The 22745-nt window shown below is 39.1% G+C and overlaps 1 protein-coding gene across 6 annotated transcripts in view; it reads left to right on the forward strand.

The window, feature by feature from the left end:
- DOCK7 (dedicator of cytokinesis 7) overlaps positions 1-22745 on the forward strand; it is a 144084-nt gene that overhangs the window by 33959 nt on the left and 87380 nt on the right. For all 6 annotated transcript variants that reach the window (XM_038413316.2, XM_038413317.2, XM_038413318.2 and 3 more), the window contains exons 3-14: positions 341-516; positions 771-839; positions 3770-3899; positions 4010-4222; positions 4662-4747; positions 9283-9349; positions 10904-11053; positions 13962-14042; positions 16286-16451; positions 17100-17242; positions 19840-19933; positions 20431-20593. In XM_038413316.2, the coding sequence (XP_038269244.1) occupies positions 341-516; positions 771-839; positions 3770-3899; positions 4010-4222; positions 4662-4747; positions 9283-9349; positions 10904-11053; positions 13962-14042; positions 16286-16451; positions 17100-17242; positions 19840-19933; positions 20431-20593 (1538 nt within the window). The remainder of the gene's footprint in view (positions 1-340; positions 517-770; positions 840-3769; positions 3900-4009; positions 4223-4661; positions 4748-9282; positions 9350-10903; positions 11054-13961; positions 14043-16285; positions 16452-17099; positions 17243-19839; positions 19934-20430; positions 20594-22745) is intronic.

Below are 22745 nucleotides of genomic sequence, written 5' to 3' on the forward strand. Positions count from 1 at the left end.
GTAATCGAAGAGAAAGTGACAGACCACCAGTAATAAAATGTGAGATTTACTTTTGAGTTAAACTAATGAATTTCCAGCTCTTACGGAAAATGTGGTAGAAGCAATGTCAGTGATACCATAATGATTAGCATAATATACATACCAGAGAGGTAGCTGGATAAAACATAGGGTGTGAAAATTAGCTTCGTACTGTATGTTGGTTAAGACTAACTGCAATCTGGCAATAGGCCAACCTGCTGTTTTAGTTGGGAGGTCAATCTGATTTTAAAAGTGCAGTAGAAAATAAGACTTGCTTTTGATTGTTCTCATTTAAAAACTCCCACGGCTTGGCTTCTCTTAGGTTCCACTTACGGAAGCTGTGGATCCAGTGGATTTGGAAGATTACCTTATTACACATCCGCTTGCAATGGATTCCGGGCCTTTGAGGGACTTGCTTGAATTTCCTCCAGATGATATTGAAGTTGTGTACAGTCCTCGAGAATGTAGGACTCTTGTGTCAGCTGTACCTGAAGAGAGGTAAGGTGCAGAAAACTGCTGGCCTGACCTGCAAACACGTGTATCTTTTCACATAGAAGTGGACCCCATTGAGTTCAAAGGAGCTGCTTGGGGTATAAGTGTTTGCAAGGTGAGGGCCAAATTTTTCTTTTATAATAACTTCTTCCATGTGCATAAAAATATTGTACTTTAATATACTATGAAGAGAAAAGTCGATATGTCATTAGAAAAATCAAGTTTTTGTGATTTGAAGAGATTGTCTTATTCTTTTACAGTGAAATGGACCCTCATGTGAGGGATTGTGTAAGAAGTTACACAGAAGATTGGGCAATTGTGAACAGAAAGTAAGTTACAATGTGATATTTATCATTTTGATTTAAGGTCCTGATCTTTCAAGGTGGATTCTGGTATGAGCAAACTGAATAATAACTGCAGACCTACATTTTCAGAAGTGACTAGGATTTTGAATGCCTCTCCATTTTTGGCTTTCTAAACCAAGCGAAGTGGATGCTCGACACATTCTGAAAATCAGGGCCTTCTAAGGTATCTGATGTTCCATGCCCAGAATCTGAAGCACCTGAAATCCCTTTTGAAAATTTAGGCCATTATCATCAGTGATAACTTCCTTTAGGTATTGGACAGTAGGAAAAAATTAGGGAATATAAACATGCAGGTGAAATCTCTCTCTCACTCTCTCAGCATCAGTTTCTTTCAAAAAGAAAATAGGTTTGGAAAGGTTTAGTGTACACTTTTGGTGGGTGAGCATCTCTGTAGTAAAGGTATCTAAAGTAATAATCGTGTTCTCAAAGAGGTTTTGCAGTTGTACATTACTTTAAAAGTGCTCAGTAATATTTAAACTCTACCAACATTTACATAATGCTTTGACTTAACTGTTTAGAGCCTGAACATAAATTGATTAATTTATGCAAATCAATAGGAAAATGTCTGGGTTGCTTTTCTTTTAAAAGTGTGTCTTGAATGACTAAAGTTCTGGCAACTATAAAAGAATCGCAGCCAAGGAGCAAGTGATCCATGTGATGCTACATCACCTAAAAATGACACTACGATAGCTGCTGCCATGTCCTTGTGGCAGCTGCTACAGTTCACTGGATTTAATATTGTCCCAAGCACCACTGTAGGGAATGCTGAAGACTTGCTTTTCAAAGATAGCATAACCTAATAAAAACAAGGTCTGTAATTCTTTTTTTTTTTTAAAGGGGGGGGCTTTATTAACTCACTGTGTTTGTAAGCAAATAGTCTAGTTTCTGCCATATACTGGGGCAGACACTTGTCACTAAATTTAACAAAGGTTTTCACTGTTTCCAAATGCGCATGTCTAAATGATGCCCTCCCCTATGTGGGTGCACCAGAGAGGTAAAGAGCGCAAGGAGTACTAACCCACTCATACAGGGAGCAAACAAGTCTGACTCCCAACACTGGGTATGCAGAATAGACATAGCCACTGGAGCTTAATAGCATAAAATTAGGTGTGTCTGATTGGGTGAGGACGAGGTCTGGCTGTCACTCCCACCCTGTGGACCCAGGTGGCTGCCCTGAGGAAAGCGCTCCCTGTACAGATTAGCATGCTGAGTTTCCAAGAGACATTGTGTGTTTCAAAGGCATAATGTCTCCAACCTCTGCCATGGAAGTGATGGGCCTCCTCCCATTCCTGGGCACAACTCGGTCTTGCTAGAGGTATCGCTAAGCCCTTTGAGACAAGAAGTAGCACAGACAAAATTACCCTCCCAGATTGTGATCCAGCTGATGCATACTAGCCACCAACTGCTGGAGGTAACATCTCTCTCCCCCTTCACCTTCATCCCATGCAGAGGGTATGCTCTATCGCCACAGCAAAGTGATGGTGGGGGCTTGGAAGGCCTGATCCTACAAGTGTGGAGCAGCTCCTGGAAGTGCTGAGTGCATCCAGTTCCCCTTACCTACAGTTGAGGGTGCTCTACACTTCCAGGAACTGATAGGAATCTTGCAGATTGAATCCTCAGTGCAGTTCCTACAGTGCAGATGAAACACTGGTGGGAGACAGTGGGTGTCTTGCCTGAATAAGGATTGCAGGGTTGTGTGTGAGGCAGGAGAAGAGTCTGACTGCCTAGTTGGGAAGGACTGAGTTTAAATCTCAAAGTGTGGTCGCTTGCTCTATGGGTTGTCAGGGTTGTGATTGCCGCAAGGGCAGCTTGCTGTACATGAAGAGGGGCAGTAACAGACTTGCTCATAAGCAGTCTCTTCAGGTCAGTGGTTAGAGTGGCATTGACTAGTTTTGATTGGAGCTAAATCCAGCCCTTCTTTTCTAGATTAGAAGGATGCAGTAAAAAGGGGTGTCTGACATGTCTCCCTTCTGATCCTTCAGAACTAACGGGGGAGAAATCCCTTATTCCAATATCTTTGTTTGCAGTTATCTGTGCCCAGAGCATTTAGTGGGCCCTTGATTCTCTTGAGTGAGTAATCTAATTGTAAACCCATTTTCTCTAATTATCTGAAAAAAAAAATAGGGCTTCCTAATGCTGACCTTTGCAATAATTTGCTACCCTACACTGGAGGCAGCTATCCTAGAAAGCATTGAATGAAGCTAAGATTAAAACAAATTTTACTTTTATCAGCTAAGCCGTGATTGAAATGTAATACTTTTGAGTCTTTGCTTTGCATATTCAGATAATCCGGGTAAAACATTATGTAGCTAATAGATAAATTGTAATAGTACCAGGGCCTGTATTATTCAAATTTCATTGGAATTTGAGATTACTCAGCATATTACTCAGCACTTCATAGGATCAGACCTGAAGTAGGCCCTTAGCTTTCAAGACATCCATGTTTTCCCTAGCCTGGTTATCTGTGTCCCTGATAGAACCCCAAAGGCTGTTCATCCCCACACTTTTAGCCAGTTTAACCCACTCTGCCTTTAGGTCCAGCTTTAAAATCACCGTATTTTCCACCCAGGTTACTTGGGCCTCCATAGGATTTCCTTTCAAAGCTAGTTAGTATTGTTTTGTATCTTAAAGGAGACATATTGCTGTGGAGTGACATGAATCATTTCCAGTCCAGTGCAGAGCAAGAAGTGACTGAGAACAGGAAATAAACCTGAGTCTTCCACACAGCAGCACACATCATTACAAGCTTACTGTTAAGGATGACAACAAATATGTCTGGGAGTGATTTATAATTTAAAATGGTGCTGAGATAATACTGTATATGCTCAATTATGCTTATTTGGATATGGGGTTGAGAAGGATAAAAATTACTTGAAATATTCTGTTTTGAATAGATATCACAAACTGGGAACCGGATTTAATCCCAACACATTAGACAAACAGAAAGAGAGGCAAAAAGGGCTCCCCAAACAGATCTTTGAGTCGGATGAGGCTCCAGATGGCAACAGTTACCAAGATGAACAAGTAATGTGCCTTAAAATCCTGCCATGTAAAAGCTACATGATAGCCATGTTTTAAAAATACAACTCCTTCCCTATTGCATTATGAATTACATTTAATTTGTTAAATCTCAGGATGACCTTAAAAGACGTTCAATGTCAATAGATGATACTCCCCGGGGCAGCTGGGCATGCAGTATTTTTGATCTGAAGAACTCCCTTCCTGATGCTCTCCTTCCAAACCTACTTGACCGAACCCCAAATGAGGAAATCGACCATCAAAATGATGATCAGAGGAAGTCAAACAGACACAAGGAGCTTTTTGCATTGCATCCAGCACCAGATGAGGTATTTTGAGTGAACGTGGAGTGAACTAGTCTAGAAAGAAATCATAGGGAATAAGGGGAATGTGGGACAAAGTCAAATTACCATGGATTTAAAGTACTAAGGAAATAAGATCATCTCAATTTAATTTCCATAAAACTATATTCCAGTTTGCCTGTAGTAGCGTATGTTTTGAGCATGTGGACTAGCCAAGGATATTACTTTCCAGAGACCTTTTTTCTTTATAGATCTCCAGTCCCCTATTATGCAGATACCCTAAATTAAATCCCTTAGCTCTTATTTGTAGTTACAGTGAATGCAACATGCAGTTAAGTCTTGAGGATTAAATTGTTACTTATGTTTTAGAAGAAAAAAAATCTGAACCTCGATTAGCTTTTTAATGATACTACTGGAGTGTAGCAATGACCCATGTGTAAATGACTGCTTCTGTGACGAATTCCAGGAGGAGCCTATTGAACGGCTTTGTGTCCCAGAAGTACCCAAAGAACATTTTGGTCAGAGACTTCTTGTGAAGTGTTTGTCTCTTAAGTAAGTATTATTTTAATATAGGGTCAAATTCAGCTGTTATACCAATGTTTAATGGGAGTAACTCCGTTGATTACCCCTTACTTAAAGGGACACAGTTAAGATTGTTCTTAGGCTTAAAAAGGCATGTATTGTATTGTCATTAGTTGTGCAATATTATGGAACTCACATCAGCCAATTTTATGTGTCAAACCTTTGTGGTAAGTGTGTGAAACGGAAAACACTCATGTTTCCCTAGCTCACTGTACATCCATTGTAGACAAATCTGTGGATGTGCCCTATCACCTATCATGAGCCCACACATGCTCAATTTGTTACATTGGGCCTTGGAGTAAGTCAGGCATTTTGGTTTTTTCCCTGTAGCAGAGGTGGGGTTTTTTTGTTTTTGTTTTTAAATCACACTGAAAACATTGCTGCAGATTTTTAAGATAAGGCTTTACAGTGTGAGACAACTGGCAGGGTTATGTGAAGGTTTAGACTCAACAGCCTTGACTGTGTCCCTTTAAAAGCTAAGTCTTTGTACACTTAGCAAGCTTTAACTGGAGGAACAGAAACCTGTTAAACAAGTTTAATGAAGTGAAGCTCCTGAATATAGGGTTACCTGCTGCTGGATCATTGCCTATAACTCTATTAACACAAGGTAAAATTTTACTGTATTCCCTTAGAGAAATAAAGTACAAAACTGATTTTCCACACTGCTGTATTCATCTTCTGTGTCCTCAGTTAGATCAAGCCTTCTTGTTAAAGAGCTCAAGTTAGACTACATTGCCCCTCATAACTGAGACATATGTGGGACTTACCTCCTGCAGGTAAAACACTTCAGGACCTGATGTAGCCTTAGAGATGAGCTGATATTTCCGCCTTTTATTTTACTGCGTGATGTCATGAGCTAGAACAACATAATATTCAGTAGCAGTGGAGCTACCTCTCCAAAAATAGCAGTATTTAATGGAAATAAGTTAAATTTTAGAAATTGAGTTCTGCTATTTGAGGTTATCCTTCGTATGTTAGTAAATTTATAACAAATCTATCAAAACATATTTGCCCCTAATACAAAGATTATTTGTACTTTGTGCTACTGTTTGTTGTTTTTATGGCATCCAAAACTGTGCTAGCTGCTTCACGGTAGAGAGAGAGATGCATGGGCCTTGCCCCAGTGAACTTACTGTCTAAAGCTACAGGTGATTTAATGAATGGTGGCAAACAAACAGCGGGGGGGGGGGGGGGAAATGAGGAAGGACAAGGGTAACAGCAATTTAAAAAACCAAAACAAAACTCAAGCAGGACTGTAACCTGAGCCCATTGTCAGGCTGAGCCAGACAGACCTTATTGCAGATGTAGGGAAAATTACCTTTCCTATGTTCTGCTACAAGACATTCCACTCCTCATTGTTAGGAGCAGTGCAGAACTATCAAGTTCAGATGCTCATGTTATGTATGATTCTTACAGAGAAATGATGCTGCATGTGGAGGTTTAGGGGCTTTTTCCTGCAAGGTGCTGTGTGCCTCCCATGAGCTGCTGAACATGCTCCATCCCTATTTGCCTCATTCTGTTGATATAGCTCTCAGTACTGTGGTATGTGAATGCCTCTGAATCTTTTAACATATTTAGCGTCACACCCCATTTTACAGAGAAGGAACTGAGGCACAGAGAGGCTAACCGACTTGCCCAACTTGTCACAGGAAGTCTGTGACAGAGCAGGGAATTGAACCCAGTTTTTCTCAATCCCAGGTTAGTGCCCTAATCACTTGGCCATCATTCCTTTCACAAGGAGATGAGGCTACTTAGGTCTCCCGAGAGATGCTCAGCACTTTGTAGGACTAGCCTGTAAGAGCACCATGCTGCTCTCTGATACAGGAATCCAGATTGCTGCTTATCTATTAAAATATGCCTTTGCTCTTGGGACCTTTCATTGATTTCAAAAGCGTATACCACAGCGAACCAGCCAGGTTCTGAAAGGGCGCACAGGGTCTAACTAGAGAAGTGAACAATTACACAACAGTAACTAACTTGAACAATCATTTGCTGTGTTCCCTTGCCAGTTATTTTTCACATATTTGTGTTGTGAATACTCAACGGCCTTGACTGCATGGCCATACAGCAAAGTCATAACTTTGAATAGTGGCATCAAACTTGTCATTGGAATGAATGTAATTTCGTCAATGGAGTATCATGACACCTCTGATGAAAGATGGACACTTGATTATTATTCACCATGATTATTTGCACTTCGTTAGAATCTTTAATCCAGGGATTTCAAAGATGCCATCAAATATAATAATATGATATAATACCATCTGTAATAATAGATGGTATATATTACATACTATATATTTACAAATATAAACTATCATAGGGTAGGTGCTATTTTACCATTTTACAGATGGGAGGTTATCAGCCCAGAGAAATTAAGTGACTTGTCCAAGACCACATGTTGAGTCAGAGCTAGATCTGGGAATAAAAGAGATCTAGGTGCCAAATTCTCATGAAAGAAAAAAATTCAGCTGCCAAGAGTTTAAAAAAAAATGATGCAAATCCTTAGAAAAATTGTTTTTGGTTTTCTTACCAACCATAGAGCCGGTCAGGAAATTTAGGCAAAAATGTTTCCATTGAAAATTGGAAACTTTTCAGATGAAATTGGTTGTGGGTAAGAAATTCTACCAATTCTAAGTTAGATGTTCTGAATCCCAGTCTCCTGCTCCAACCACTAGACACACAGCAGCTCCTCCATATATCTTTTATCTTTTGATCATTCGGAAGCATGGCAAGAAAAGCTATACAAAGAATAAGTGATAGTTAGATTAATTTCTGTTTGAAAGTTTTCCCCAGCATGAAAGAGATCCTGACAGGGACAGATTCTTTTTACAGGCCCGTGTGTTCAACCAAAGACAGAATTTGACCCTAAAGCATCCATCTTTACTGTGCAAGCAATAGATGATTGGACTATTTTTGTGTGTTTTTTGCAGACAGGCTGGGAGGGCCTGGTGGGTTATTTCCTGGGAAGGGCACAATTCTAGTCTGTGATTAGAAAGGTTAGTGTTTCAAAGTGTGCCTCAAACATCAAACCTCCAGTATTATAATATACTGTGGTACCAATAAATAAAAGTCTTTGGGCTGATTTCATACTTTGAAACAAAGTCAGCATTCAGTCTGATCACACACTGCAGAAATGCAAACCAAAGGCAAGCATCGCATACATTGAGCCAAATAGGAGCCAACAAATAAGCCAGCCCTGTTTTCCTCTATCTAAAAGGTAAAGGATTATTAGACTGTCCATACAGCTCCATGTCGTACCTCTACTCTGCTGTAGTCTTTTGAGAATATTCCTCTTTGGGAATATACAGCCCTGTTCTAGGATGTCCCTCTAATGAAGTGTGAGCCTCGTCCCTTTGATTTTTATCCTTGTAATTATCTATTTTTGCTGTATATAGAAACATGCACTTAACATTTTTTTTAAAAGATTTCTGTTTACTTAGTTGTCAACAGTAATTGGAAAATTGGAAACCAAAACACAGAAACCAAAATCCAAGATCTTACTTCTAACAAGAAAAGGAGTACTTGTGACACCTTAGAGACTAACAAATTTATTTGAGCATAAGCTTTCGTGAGCTACAGCTCACTTCATCAGATGCTGTAGCTCACAAAAGCTTATGCTCAAATAAATTTGTTAGTCTCTAAGGTGCCACAAGTACTCCTTTTCTTTTTGCGAATACAGACTAACACGGCTACTACTCTGAAACCTTACTTCTAACAGTTCCTCTTTCAGGAAAGTCAGGGACGCTTCCTGATAACTAGTGTTGGAAAGTGACAGTGTCACTTTCAAAATAGCTTGACATTGTCAATAAGCCATTTTGATGATGTCTAGGTGCACGGTGAATTCTCATCACAGAAGCTAAGTTTCCTCCATTTCCATTGGTCCAGCAATATCAGTTAATCATTTGCTTTTCTTCAAGGAAACCACTAGACTGCTTTCCTTAGCTTCCAATAGCACCAGCAGATGATAACCAAATAAATATCTTGAGTTTAGGATTCTGATCCTACACTACTGCAAATCAACGAGATCAGCCTCTGAAATTCTTCCCTGATCAGTTGCTCCTAGGAAAGAAGAAATAGTCTAGTTTTCATTGCCTGCTGACAGCTGTTTCAGATTCCACTTGTGTACTTTCCACTTTCTTTTCCTGAGATGCGAACTGAGGAAGAGAGAGAAGCCTGACAAAAAAGGATACTATTAAGTTTCATATATCCAGTAGTCAGACTGAGCTAATGCTGGTGGCTATCTAGTAACACTTTTTTGGTAGCCCCATGAGTGTCTGCAGAATTTGTTTTCATTTGAAAGAATTCTGTAATAAGATTCTGGTCCTTTTTGGGTACGTCTCCACAGCAAAGAAAAACTCACGGCTCGGGGTGTGGAGCTGTTTAATTGCTGTGTCGATTTTCCAGGCCCTGGCTGGAGCCTGGGCTCTAGGACCCTGTGAGGTTTTTGTTTTTCAGTCAAACTCAAGTAAAATCAATTTATTCATTTTTCTCTTCCCTTAAAGATTTGAAATTGAAATTGAACCCATTTTTGCAAGTTTGGCTTTGTATGATGTTAAAGAAAAGAAAAAGGTATGTAGTTATTATTTTTTACTTATACGGTGACATGTTTGTGTATGGGGCATTAAAGATATGTGTCCAAAGCACTTACGGTTGAAGGCCCTGATCCTGCAAATACTTCCTATCGTGAAGCCAATGGGACTACTTATGGTAGGAAGTACGACATCCCTCAGTAAAGTATAGGTTTCAATTGCACTGCTCATGTATTTAAACATGTACATTTTGCAGGCTCAGGCACCCAGTTTATGGTATTACAGAAATTTCAAAAAGCTTCATTCTCTCTGTCTTTAATGACACATCAGTTAAAACATACATGATTTTCTAAAAATATGCAAGCAACTTAAATCTGAATATCTGTAAAGGGACACTGTCAGCTAGTTTCAGGTTCAAAATGTATGAATGGAAAATTTAAACTAAAAATGATTTTTTTTAAAAATAAAGATTTTGTTTTTGAGCGATTCAAACATTGCCCTGGCATGTTGTCAATCCAAATAACATTTTGCTACTGCATGAGAATAGGAAACTGACTAGAAACAAAACTGACCAGTCTGTTTTTGTAGTTCAAGTTGAGTGAAATGCAAAGTGAACTGAGTGTAAATAGTGAGAAGTAAGCTAGATTTTGAAAATTCTTTTGGTTTTTATAATCCAAGATATTGTTGTAATCAAGGTAAAGATTAAAAAAAAAGTATATATATATTTTAAATTTAAAATTTTATTTTATTTTAAAAAGTATATTTTTAAAAATAAAGTATATGTCTTATTTTGATACTGTCCCTTCAATGCTTGAATATCTCAAATAGTCTTTTTTAAACGTGAGTAGGTAGACTTTGTGAACTTTGCTTAATTTTTCAGTCACATTTCACAGGCCAGTTTTGATCATCTTATCGTTTCAGTGATTTTCTTTCATGTAGAATGTTTGTGAAGTGGCTTTAGTGACCTCTGCTGTTGATAATGGCATGTTACTCCTTTTGGCATTGGAATCTTACTACAGTCACTGGTATTTGATGTCTCTGTGGAATGTTTCAATGTACTAAGGTTACTCAGTCCCATGCCATGCAATTTTTGTGTTTCAGCCTAGACTGGGGACACTACTCTTTTATAGATACTTCCACTGCATGCGTCTGATGAAGTGAGCTGTAGTTCACGAAAGCTTATGCTCAAATAAATTTGTTAGTCTCTAAGGTGGCACAAGTACTCCTCGTTCTTTTTGCCGATACAGACTAACATGGCTGCTACTCTGAAACCTTTCCTTCTCTGACGCTTTTTGAAACTGTTGTAGTAGTTAATCGAGGGATTATGTTTGAGAGAGGTACAGTAGGTTTTATAAATAACTTGCATTGTTGTTTTCTTTTTGCTTTCCTCTTCCCCTTATCCTCTGCCTTTATGAAAATGATTGTTTTGGACTTCAGACAATATGGATTGGTAATGTTGTTTGCTAAATAAGTGATATCAACAGAGGGCATTGTGCAGTCTTTTTCGGGAATGTTTTCAAATTGCTAGGAGTGTTCGTGAAGAGTTCACTATAAAGTGTAACAAACATCTAGAGCTAGCTAACATTTCCCTTAGATTTCAGAGAACTTCTACTTTGATTTAAATTCTGAACAAATGAAAGGAATGCTGCGTCCTCATGTCCCACCTGCTGCTATTACCACTCTGGCCAGATCTGCAATCTTTTCTATTACTTATCCCTCTCAGGATGTTTTTCTGGTAATAAAGGTAAGAAGGGGGTGTTTGTGGGTGTGTGAGAGAGAGAGAGAGAAATGTCATTGTTCCTTGTTTATTTTAAATAAAAAACTAGGACCTGTAGACCACACAGACCTGTGACTCAAATGTATTGAGGCACATTTTGTCCCTAGGAGATGGTCGTGGGGTGTTTCCATGGGAGCGTCTGAGAATTTGATTCATATCAATAGCTCTTTTTATGTTAACATTTTTTATATCAGATACTCTCCAATGGAGAAGTAGGCTGGTTTTAATATTGAAAATCCTAGAAACCAGCTTACTGCATAGCTTCTTTTTCAGGATTGCTATTTCTTGTGAAAGGAAACAGTTTGGTGAAGCGTTAAAATGACAGAGAAGCTGCTGGGAAAAATTTAAAAAAAGATGCATATGAGCCTAAGTACCATATTCAAAAGTGGCCTAGGGCCAGATTTTCAAAGATATTTAGGCACCTAAAGACGTAGATAGGCACCTAGGAGCGTTTTCAAAACCATCTTATCAGGAGACTCCCACTGAAGTTCTACTGAGCCCCAGATAGCTAGATACTTAGGCATTGCTGCGCTGCAATGCCTAACTGATTTCGGAGTCTAAATCTCATTTTGAAAAGTGATTTAGACACTTGGGAGCCTAAATCCCATTGAAGTTAATTAAATAGAATTTTTTAATTGTGACCTAAGTATGTGGTGTGCCAATAATGTTGCATTTCATCCCACGAGTCTATTGCCATTTATTGCCTAGTTAGTGTATCATTTTAACAGTTTCTCCTTTCACACACATGCATCCAGTTATCTAAAGCTCAGCTGTTGTAATTGTCTGTTGTATATGAAATAACTGTCTTTTTTATTATTATTATTATTATTATTATTATTTTATTTATTATTCCCCTATTACTGATTGGAAGGCAAATATTGACTTCTATAGAAATTACTAAGAGGGTTTTCTTACATTTGCTGCATGTCCTCTCTTTTTGGCATACGTTTTATTTTTTTTAAATAAATGTTGGCATCCTATTTAACAGTTGGAAGGGGGAGAGTTTCCTTAAATAGACTTCAAAGTTATCATGCACAGAGGCTTCAGTGTTCTAAAAAGTATTCTGATTTGGTATTGTGTGTACATTTGAGGTGCTAATACATTTCATTCATAGTTACTTATACAATGAAACTGCTTATATGTTAATGAATACATCCTAGTATGCTGTCCATAGCAGACTTTACAAAAGCAAATATAAGCTTTAAAAAACTAAAAAAGGCTTGATCTTCAAATCTGGTCAGTAACTGAAAGAACAATATGTCATGTAAGATATCTAAGTACCAGATCTGTGAGCATGATCAGGTCGATAAATATCTAAATTATATACATTGCACTTACTTTTTATTGGCACCTGCAAAATTGTGGGCCCCTGGAGGGAGGCTGGGATAAGGCCAGGTGGAAAATTAGACCCATAAAATGTAGTGTAACTTCAGGAATAAGGTGTGTGAAGATGAAAAACATTATTCCTCTTCTCATTTGGTTAGAAGAACACCCCAATGGGAGGGACATTCATTCCCTGGCTGGCTGAAATTGGCAATTGGATCAGTTCTCTAAATCCCAGAATGAATTCTTTCCCACTGGAGAAAAGGGAATGTGACACACTCTTTGTATTTGCAGCCATTGGTTACATCACCCTATAGCAAGCCATGTTTTAAAAATTGATTCTGAATGTATGCACAGATAGATTAAGCTTTTGGAAGTAAGTTAATATGGTGGCTCAGTCAAAATTGTCCCAAGAAAGATCAAGGAGTTTGGTATTTTAGGTCATATTCTGATCTCAGATTTGCCACACGTGTCATTGCATATCTTGTAAAATCAGGGTCTGTGTTTGCACAGTAGCTGATTTTTACAAGCCGAGAGGCAGAAATATACACCATGTAACTGAGATCAGGATCTAGCCAGAAGAGCTTGTGATTGCACATTAGGACTTGTAAACCCAGTGAGGTAAGCACAGCTGGTAGCCATTTATTTAACAGTGATATTTTGATTTTTATCTTGTGATAATAGTAAATAAGATAGAAAAATAGCTTGCCTCATCAGCTGAATGTTCACATAAGTGTTAGCTTTGTTATGTATTATGAAATCACTAGCTATGCAGCTGAACATTTCTAACTAATCATCCTAGCTAATCTGGGCATGCAGAGGATGATGGTAAATATTCTTCTTTATTATTTGTATTATGGTACCACCTAGGAGTCTTGGACATGGGCCAGGCCTCATTGTGCTAGGCGCTGTACAAACACAAAACAAAAAGATGCCCCCAAAGAGCTGACAATCTAAGTAATGGCAAGTATGCAATGGTTAGCTTGTGAAGGCAGGGGTGCTTTTTAAACCAATTGATGTGTCCCCACCCCTCTTCACTGCTCATTCGTGTGAGCCACCTGTTTTGTCTCATCTCCTAGATTTCAGGCTTTTTGGGCAGGGACAGTAATTTTCTATACCTTTGTACTGGGCCTTGCATAACGGGACACCAGTCTTGTTGAGAACTTTAGGTGCTACTGCGATATAGATCAAATAACATTGAGAAGAACCAAATTCAGAAGAATCATGAAGAATCTGACACTTAATTCTTTAAAAGCCCTTGGCAATTGGCTAAACTTTCAAAAGACTGTAATTTGCACCTTCATTTTTGCACTTACAATTGAATTGTGGGTGAAAGTTGGGTTACTCACACTTTCGACTATCTGGCCAAGGAGAATGTTCTTTGATTTACACCTACGGTTAAATTTTCTGGTGCAAAAGGGAAACGAGCTTCAGCTCTTTTGAATGTCTATTCTTTAGAACATGTCTAAGCTACACAGAGTGTTCTGTTAATTTGCCATTCTCTGATAAATACATGTCCCTGTCCTCACAAACACCCGTTGTTTCTTCACAGCTAGAAAAAGTATTACAGCAGGGGGATATTGGTGAATGCGCAGAACCCTATATGATTTTTAAAGAAGCTGATGCGGCAAAGGTAAGGATTTTTGGAAGTTTAGAGGAAATGTTGGCACTAATGCTTCCGAAGATATTGAAGTTTAATCATTCATATTTTAATTAAATGTATTGACCTTATTTCCCTTTACTGTGGTTTGTCCCGGTTCCTGCTATTCCTGTTATTAAAACGATATCTTTAACTAGGAATCTTGTCAAATTCTAAAAGGGAATTATAAAATAATCCCAGTATCACAGCTGCTGGGGAGTTCTCCTGCGAGCATATGAATTGTGGTGCTTTTACAACCATGTTTTCCTGTTTTCTTAAAATGTTTTCCTCTCTTCTGATGATGTGTGGAAGATCCACCCACACATTGGGGGGGGGGGGGGAAACTGACTCTCATGAAACAAACTGTAATCCCAGCGCTCCTGTTGCGTGTACAAAATAGCCAACTGAACAAAGAGAGACAATGTATATTTTTGTCTCTAATATTTTTTTAGTTATGTGTAATGAAGCGCAGCAAAAGGCTTGGTCTCTTGGCCCACGCTTCCAGTTGAATTCCTACCTCTCCGCCCCTGCTTCCCTCCTGTACAACTAGATACTTTACTGTGGAAACCCTAACTTCGGTGCAGAAGGCTTGAAACTGCAGTTTTCATAGCTTAGAAGAATACCATAATTTTTACTGAACTCTGAGCTGTTAAAGTGGTGGTTGTGTAAGCCTGGATATGGTAAATTACTGCAGATCAGAGGATAGAAGGGAGTGCATTGTTTTGCTGGCTTTCTGGAACAGACAGGAATGCTAGTAGCATCTAAGAGACAACTTGTGCTGTGGCATTTCTTTGATCTTGTCCTTTTAGGTTACTCCAAGATCAGCAATGGCTATAGAATGGGAAATCTCCATTTTATATTTAGAAGAGCTACAGTTTAGAGTTGTAAAACTTTACCCTAGCGCAGTCAGGTTTTGTACAATTTAATTTTAAAAACCGATTTCACAGCCATCTTAAGAAAGACACCTCCCCCCCCCGCCCCTGATCTAATGGAATATAGAATGAGGTGGTGCGTGGCATCTTCTCTTGCTTCTCATTTAATTTACTTCTGATTTCCTGAATGAGTGTTGCAGATGAAGTGAAAAGCAAAAGGAAATGGTGAAGCCTGGATGCACCATAGAATGGATGTTCTGCCTGCATGTGACCCTCAAATCTGTCACCATACATTTTCTAAGAGCTAAGACTGCAAACCTCTGGTTGCTATTTAAATTCCACTTCAATTCTGCCTGCCTAAAATTCCTTCATAGTTCCAGCTGGCAAAGTTGATACTCACTTTCTCTTCTAAACTCTTATGCAATGATGCTCCCTAAGCATTCAGATACCCTGGTGATGGGTGGCAGTATAAACCCTAAGCTAGATGGGCCTGCATTCCTGTGATGAGTGAAGTGACCCTGCATGTATATTGTATTTTGGAATCAGACAGGTGGTTTGGGAATTTTGGGCAAGTGGTGTTTTGTAAGGCCTCGTTGCAGCAAGGTACCTAAGCACATGTCTAATTTGAAGCATATGAGGATTTCCATGGAAGTCGAAGGACTACTTATGTGGTTAAAGTCATGCCTTGATAAATCGGGAACTGCATGTTAAAGGCACAGGACTGGGAGACAGGAAGCCTGAATTCTATTTCGGGCTCTACCACAGACTCTAAATGACCATGGGCAAGTCCCTTTAATTGCTTTCTGCTTTCCCGATGTGTAAAATGGGGACAAAGACTGATCTCCTATGTAAAGCACTTTGGAATCTACTGATGAAAAGTGCTATGTAAAAGCATTAAGGCAAAAGGGTTTTATGCTGCTCCTGTCACCATAGTATCACCTCATAAAATCAATAGCAATAATGAAATCCCTAGTGGACTTCCTGGAGTATAATTTAGCTGCCTTGTGAGGGCAGAGGGCCAGGTGATTTGAACTGGCAATTTCTGGAAGCTTAGGAACATTAAATCAGCTGCTCTTTTAGACCATCACTGCTCTACAGCATGGGAGTGTTCTGAGGCTAAATTCCTTACTGTTTGTAAAGCACTTGGGAATACTCAGATAGATGGTGCTACAGAAGTGCAAAGTATTATTATTATTATTATTTATTTATTATTGTAGTTATTTATTTATTATACTAGGGATTGGTGTAAAAGTCATTATTATTACTTTGCATGGACAAAGCACCCAGAAATGTTTTTGATAAATGGAGGCTGGCTTCCCTTTCCTTTTTTTTTTTAATCTGTTGGAATTAATGTTTTGTTTGCAGAATAAGGAGAAACTGGAAAAGTTGAAAAGCCAAGCAGAGCAGTTTTGCCAAAGACTAGGCAAATATCGAATGCCTTTTGCCTGGACAGCCATTCATTTAATGAACATAGTCAGCAGTGCTGGAAGTTTGGAGAGAGATTCCACAGAAGTTGAAATTGGCACAGGAGGTTCAGTATATCCTTTTTTTTCATAAGGGAATATGTGCCTGAGCTAAATCATCTTAGATCAGGCCCTGTGTCTGCTGCTCTTTCCTTTTATCAGCTTGTTCTCACTCTTTCCACCTCCCCTTCCCCACTCATGCCTTTGTAACAGTCCTAGTTTTCTAGGTTGAAATAAAAAGGACAAGGCTGTGGTAACAAATAGGTTTATCTTTCAAGAATTTTACAAGCAAACCATCTGTTATATGCTATTTATACCCAGGCTGCTAAGACTGAAGAGCGTTGTAGGCTGATGAACATTTTCCAAAGGAGTGGATTAATCTTTGTGAACCACACAGCTCATCTGAAACTGCTCTTCAGCATCCCCAAAACTGCCAACTTCATCATCTTTTGGCACAAGAGAAATACATAAATCTTCACACAATAAAGACTTTTATAATAGCAATAAGGCACTGGGGTGAGGTTGCTATGAAAGGAGCAGAGGTATTCAGCTGTGCTTCATAGCTTCCTGATGCCTCAGGAGTGTGATTGTCTTAGCATAACCACCTCTTCTATCATGCTTATTGCATAATGTTTGAATGCAGCAGTTGTCTTCCTGTGTAGAAAATTTGCTTGAAACAAATGTAGTTCTCTTTGTTTTTCTTCCTTTTCTTTTAGAACGCAAAGGATCTTGGTCAGAGAGACGGAATTCCAGTATTGTTGGAAGGCGTTCATTAGAAAGGACAACCAGTGGAGATGAAACTTGCAACCTTACTAGCTTTAGACCAGCAACTCTTACGGTGACAAACTTCTTTAAACAGGTACTGTATGAGCCATGGTCATTGCGATGTTTCCCATGACACAGCATGATTTGGTTCGCCCTCCCAATGAGGTCTGAGTAGAGCTGAGTGGATAATTCATAATCCATTGACTGAATTTAGCCTTGCTTTCCTATTCACAGATTATGTTTGGGCAGCATCTGATTTCATTTATATTACTGGAAGTTTATTCTACAGACACATTTTAGCAAATAGTTTGTCATGCTCTGTGGATTCTTTCTGAGAAGTTCATTGTGAAAAATTGATTTATGAAATTTGAGCTTTGTCAGTTTGTTCTGAGTGGACCCTTAAGTCACATGGCATTGTCACTGTTCCCTGATCTACAACCTATCCTGAAGGACGACCCATCACTCTCACAGATCTTGGGAGACAGACCAGTCCTTGCTTACAGACAGCCCCCCAATCTGAAGCACATACTCACCAGCAACCACACACCACACAACAGAACCACTAAGTCAGGAACCTATCCTTGCAACAAAGCCCGTTGCCAACTCTGTCCACATATCTATTCAGGGGATACCATCATAGGGCCTAATCACATCAGCCACACTATCAGAGGCTCGTTCACCTGCGCATCTACCAATGTGATATATGCCATCATGTGCCAGCAATGCCCCTCTGCCATGTACATTGGCCAAACTGGACAGTCTCTACGTAAAAGAATGCATGGACACAAATCAGACGTCAAGAATTATAACATTCAAAAACCAGTTGGAGAACACTTCAATCTCTCTGGTCACTCGATTACAGACCTAAGAGTGGCTATCCTTCAACAAAAAAGCTTCAAAAACAGACTCCAACGAGAGACTGCTGAATTGGAATTAATTTGCAAACTGGATACAATTAACTTAGGCTTGAATAGAGACTGGGAATGGATGAGTCATTACACAAAGTAAAACTATTTCCCCATGTTATTTCTCCCCCCACCCCACCCCCCACTGTTCCTCAGATATTCTTGTTAACTGCTAGAATTAGCCTACCTTGCTTGTCACCATGAAAGGTTTTCCTCCTTCCCCCCCCTGCTGCTGGTGATGGCTTATCTTAAGTGATCACTCTCCTTACAGTGTGTATGATAAAACCCATTGTTTCATGTTCTCTGTGTGTGTATATAAATCTCCCCTCTGTTTTTTCCACCAAATGCATCTGATGAAGTGAGCTGTAGCTCACGAAAGCTTATGTTCTAATAAATTTGTTAGTCTCTAAGGTGCCACAAGTACTCCTTTTCTTTTTGCGAATACAGACTAACACGGCTGCTACTATGAAACCTGTTCCCTGACTGTATCAGTGTAACTAATAGAAACAGGTTTCCTCCGAGAATATTAGTTCTGTCTTCTCCCGTGTTCTCTAATAAACATTTAAAATTCACTGTTTTCATGAACATTCCTACAGTATACCTGTTTGCTCGAATGATCACAGAAGAAATCACAAAGCAGCCAGTGAGAATTCATTATTTTTATTTGAGTGAATATGTGCCTAAGGATAGTTGATGTATTTGACCTACTCTTGGCCATGAACTGTAGCATAACCTTTACCATGGTGGTTGCGTCATCAGCTCGCACATAATGGCCTCAGTTCTTAGACTGCCCTCCATCTCTGTTGAAACAACCCTATTCAATTCAATGGGCAATTTGCCATTGATTTCAATAGAAGCAAGACCATGCTCTGCAGTGGGAGATAAGAATGGCCAGCAGTTCTTGGAATTCTCTCAGCATTTGGAGCTCAGATTCCATGGTGGAATAAATCCTTTCTGATACTGTGGTGCTGATGTCAGCTCTCCTCAGCTGAGGCTGTGGATTTCCCTGAGGAACAGCAGCGAGGGAAAGGTTTCAAAACATTTAGTATTTAAGGATAAGAGGATGGTAAGGGAGGCTGGACTATTTTTTAAATGGAAGCTATTTTGTTTTCAGTTAAGTAATGTATGAGGTAATTATTATTATTTTTTATTTTTTGGCCACCAAGTGCAATAAAATGATGATCAGAGTGGTATTAGGGTGTTTTTTGCTGCTCTAGAAAATGTCGTCAATTTTTGAAGCATTACCGAGTGGCAAAAGGAAAGGTGAAATTGTAACTCTGCCACTCTAACTTCTCCCAAGCCAAAGTTGGGGAAGTTTTGAAGAGTTACAAGTGGCAAAATGAAAAAAAGAAAAAGGGCAAAGTGGAACTCCTCTCCCTGTTCTCTCTCAACCCGCCCCAAAACCATAGACATCATTAATTCTATTGTGTTCATTGGCAAAAAGGGGAGAGAAAGGGCAGAGGGAAGAAAGGGGGGCAAGTCCTTTGAAATTTCATAATTTGAAAATTCAATTTTCTGTTTTGATGAAAACAGGAAATTTTTTGCGGTGGGGGGGATCTGAAAAAGGCTATTCTTATTTTTTAAAGTTTCCAATAAAAAATTTCACCCAGTTCTCATAATGAAGGGCCCGTGAGAGAAAACATAACCTATTAATGTTCTCACCATCTTTTTCCAAGAAAGTATGTTTTGGAGTCAGGTGCAGGAAGGCGAGAGTTGATTTTTTTTTTTTCCGAATTGCATCCTTATGCAGGCAATGTATTAAACATTTTTTTCTCTTTAACAATAGGAAGGGGATCGCTTGAGTGATGAAGATTTGTACAAGTTCCTTGCAGATATGAGAAGACCATCTTCCGTTTTACGGAGATTGAGACCCATTACAGGTATTTAATTATCCTGATGAAAAGTGCTGGAAGGAAACCTTTATGGATTGTATACTATAAGATTGTTTGTTTGTCTGTCCCTCACAACTCCCACCTGATTCCTATCCCCTTACTCATTCTCTGTTGCCCATCTCTCCCCCCAACCCTTTATTTCAGTGTTGCACAAATGCATTTGCTTCAGGACTGTGACATCATAGAATCTATGTGTATCTTTTAGATGGGAAAATTCTACTATTGTAAACCATATCATTGGCAGTTCAGGATAGTTCCTGATTGTATATTTATTACCCAGTCTAGTATTTCAAGTGCCAAGTGATGGGTGTCTAGAAGTTTTCCTTAGTAAATTATTTCATAGGCTAATAGACCTTACTTTCAGGAAATGTTTTCAGAAGCGAAAGACAAGTATATTAACCTTCTCCATTCTAGAAAACAGCATTAATATGCACACTGAATTTGTATTTTTCTTTCAATTATTGTAATAATTTTTTTTTCTATAGCTCAGCTGAAGATAGACATATCTCCAGCCCCAGAGAATCCTCATTACTGTCTAACTCCAGAATTGCTGCAAGTCAAACTTTACCCAGATAGCAGAGTTAGACCTACAAGAGAGATACTGGAGTTTCCTGCTAGGGATGTGTATATTCCAAATACTACTTACAGGTAAGATTTTGAAATACATTTTAATCCCCATGAGATCAGCAGGTCCAGACCTTCCACTCTTATCTGGTTTGCTGCAAAACTTGCCACAGCATCAGATCCCCTGTGCCAAAGACATCATAAGGAGTCAGACTCTTATGGCAAAAAATAAATAGCTGTAGAACAGTTCTTTGCAGAACCTAGTAGATCTAGCTGCATAAAACGCAGCAATTTGTGGGGATGTCTGAGTGAGCTTTCTTCGTTTTTAGTCTATGTGAGTTTTGCTTGAGTTTCAGTTACAAACAACCCAAACCCTCAAAGGAAATTTCAGTTGAAACCTCACACGTTTCATGTGGTTTTGTGTTAAAATCATCATTACTTCAGCACGGTCCCAATGTGAAACCATAAACCTGAGTGTTTCAGTTACATAATGAAACTCAAGTCCAGCTGAGTTTTACAACTGTGTCAGTAAATCGGGGTCATGGTATCAGTGAACAAGGGGTTAATTTCAGCAAATCTTTTCCCTCCTTTTGCACATATGGCATGGGGAGGTGCTGTAAGAGTGACATCTTGGAAGGCAGAAGGGAGAGAATGCCTTTTGGGAAGATGGGGTCACATACTCAGGGGCCATAGGATTGGGCTGGACCTAGAGATCAAAAATGTTTCTTGTAAAAAATTTTTCGATGCAAAATGTCCTTCACTATATAAAAATTTTAGGAGAAAAATTTCCTATAATTTGAAAAGCTATTTTTAATTGGAAAAAAATGTTTAGAAGAAAAAATTTCCACCAGCTTTAGGTTCAGCCCGGCCCTTTGATATGTCGACAGAACTACATGGTGCATTGCGGGTTTATCATTCACAATATTGCACCAGAACAAAACACAAAATGTTGAGTGTTCAGTTTTCAGTATTTTGGTTTCCCTAACACTTTTCTCTCACTTTTTCTCACTTTTACTCCTCCCCTACTTCCTTTTTGGTGGTGGGGGGAGGGGAAAGAAAATTTATTTCCAGTGAAAAATAAAAGAAAATCTACCAAAAAAAATTGGAAAAGATCAATTTAAATAATAATAATTCTTGCAGAAAATTATTACCATTTTTGGACAACCATAGCTCCCCTCCAAGATGGAGGACAGATTTGCTGTCTTTACTTTCGTACTATCTTAACTTATTTTGCTTTTTTCTTATAAACACTAACCCTTACTGACTGGGACTGTGCTTTTCTGCTGAGTCATTTTACCAGTTCACATCTCTGCATTACATTTTAGTATAAAAATTTCATAGATCTCTAATAACTGCTTAAATATAGTCACAGTAAATATTTTGTTGATCTGTTCATAGCACTTGGATACATATTCAAATATGAATCCTATGGATAGCCAAATGATTAAGCTCATTTAAAAATCAGTTACCTGCATTGAAATTATACTAATATCCTACAGATCATATGGAACAGCAGCACTTCACATTACAAGACTAAAATGTTTTTGTTCCCTGTAGTATGTATATAACATTTTTATTACCAGCTACCCATTTAAACTGTTTCTGAAAGTATATTCTTTAGCTACTTCATTTATTGTACTTATATGGTCCCCATTGCCATAGTATCTGAGCATCTCGCAATCTTTAATGGATTTATCCTCACTATACACCTGTTGGGTAGGGACATGCTGTTTTTATGGGGAAGAGAGGCTGGGTTCTTCTGCGGAGAGACAGTCCTTCTCTGCCCTTCAAAATTACTTCATTCTTTTCCTAGCTGACCATCCTGATCTGCCCTGCCTCCCCTTTGTAATCTTTTCCATCCCTTACCTCATGCTGGAAGGCTGCAGTCATTGGGCAACTGTGGGCCAGGCATAACTATCCTGGCTCCAGGACACAGCTGTTAGCTCAAAGCCTGGCCATTAGGAGCTGGTGATGGGCTGTGAGCATGATAGTCTCTGCTCACTCAGGAGTCTCACTTTCAAAGACTGGGGGTGGGGGATGGAGCCGATGAGGTGGGGAAGGGCTCGTTTTGCAGCTGGTATAGAGGGGAAAGGAGATGGAGGCAGTGAAAGTAGAGAGATGAAAACCCATTTCACATTCTTCATCATAGAACACTAAGGGTCAGCTGTTGGGGTTCTAAAACATGGGACTATACTTGTCAGTCAAGACCTTCTCTCCTGCTAGAGGATTTTTACCA

This window comes from Dermochelys coriacea, chromosome 8 (assembly GCF_009764565.3).
Source record: "Dermochelys coriacea isolate rDerCor1 chromosome 8, rDerCor1.pri.v4, whole genome shotgun sequence".
Classification (NCBI taxonomy): domain Eukaryota; kingdom Metazoa; phylum Chordata; order Testudines; family Dermochelyidae; genus Dermochelys; species Dermochelys coriacea.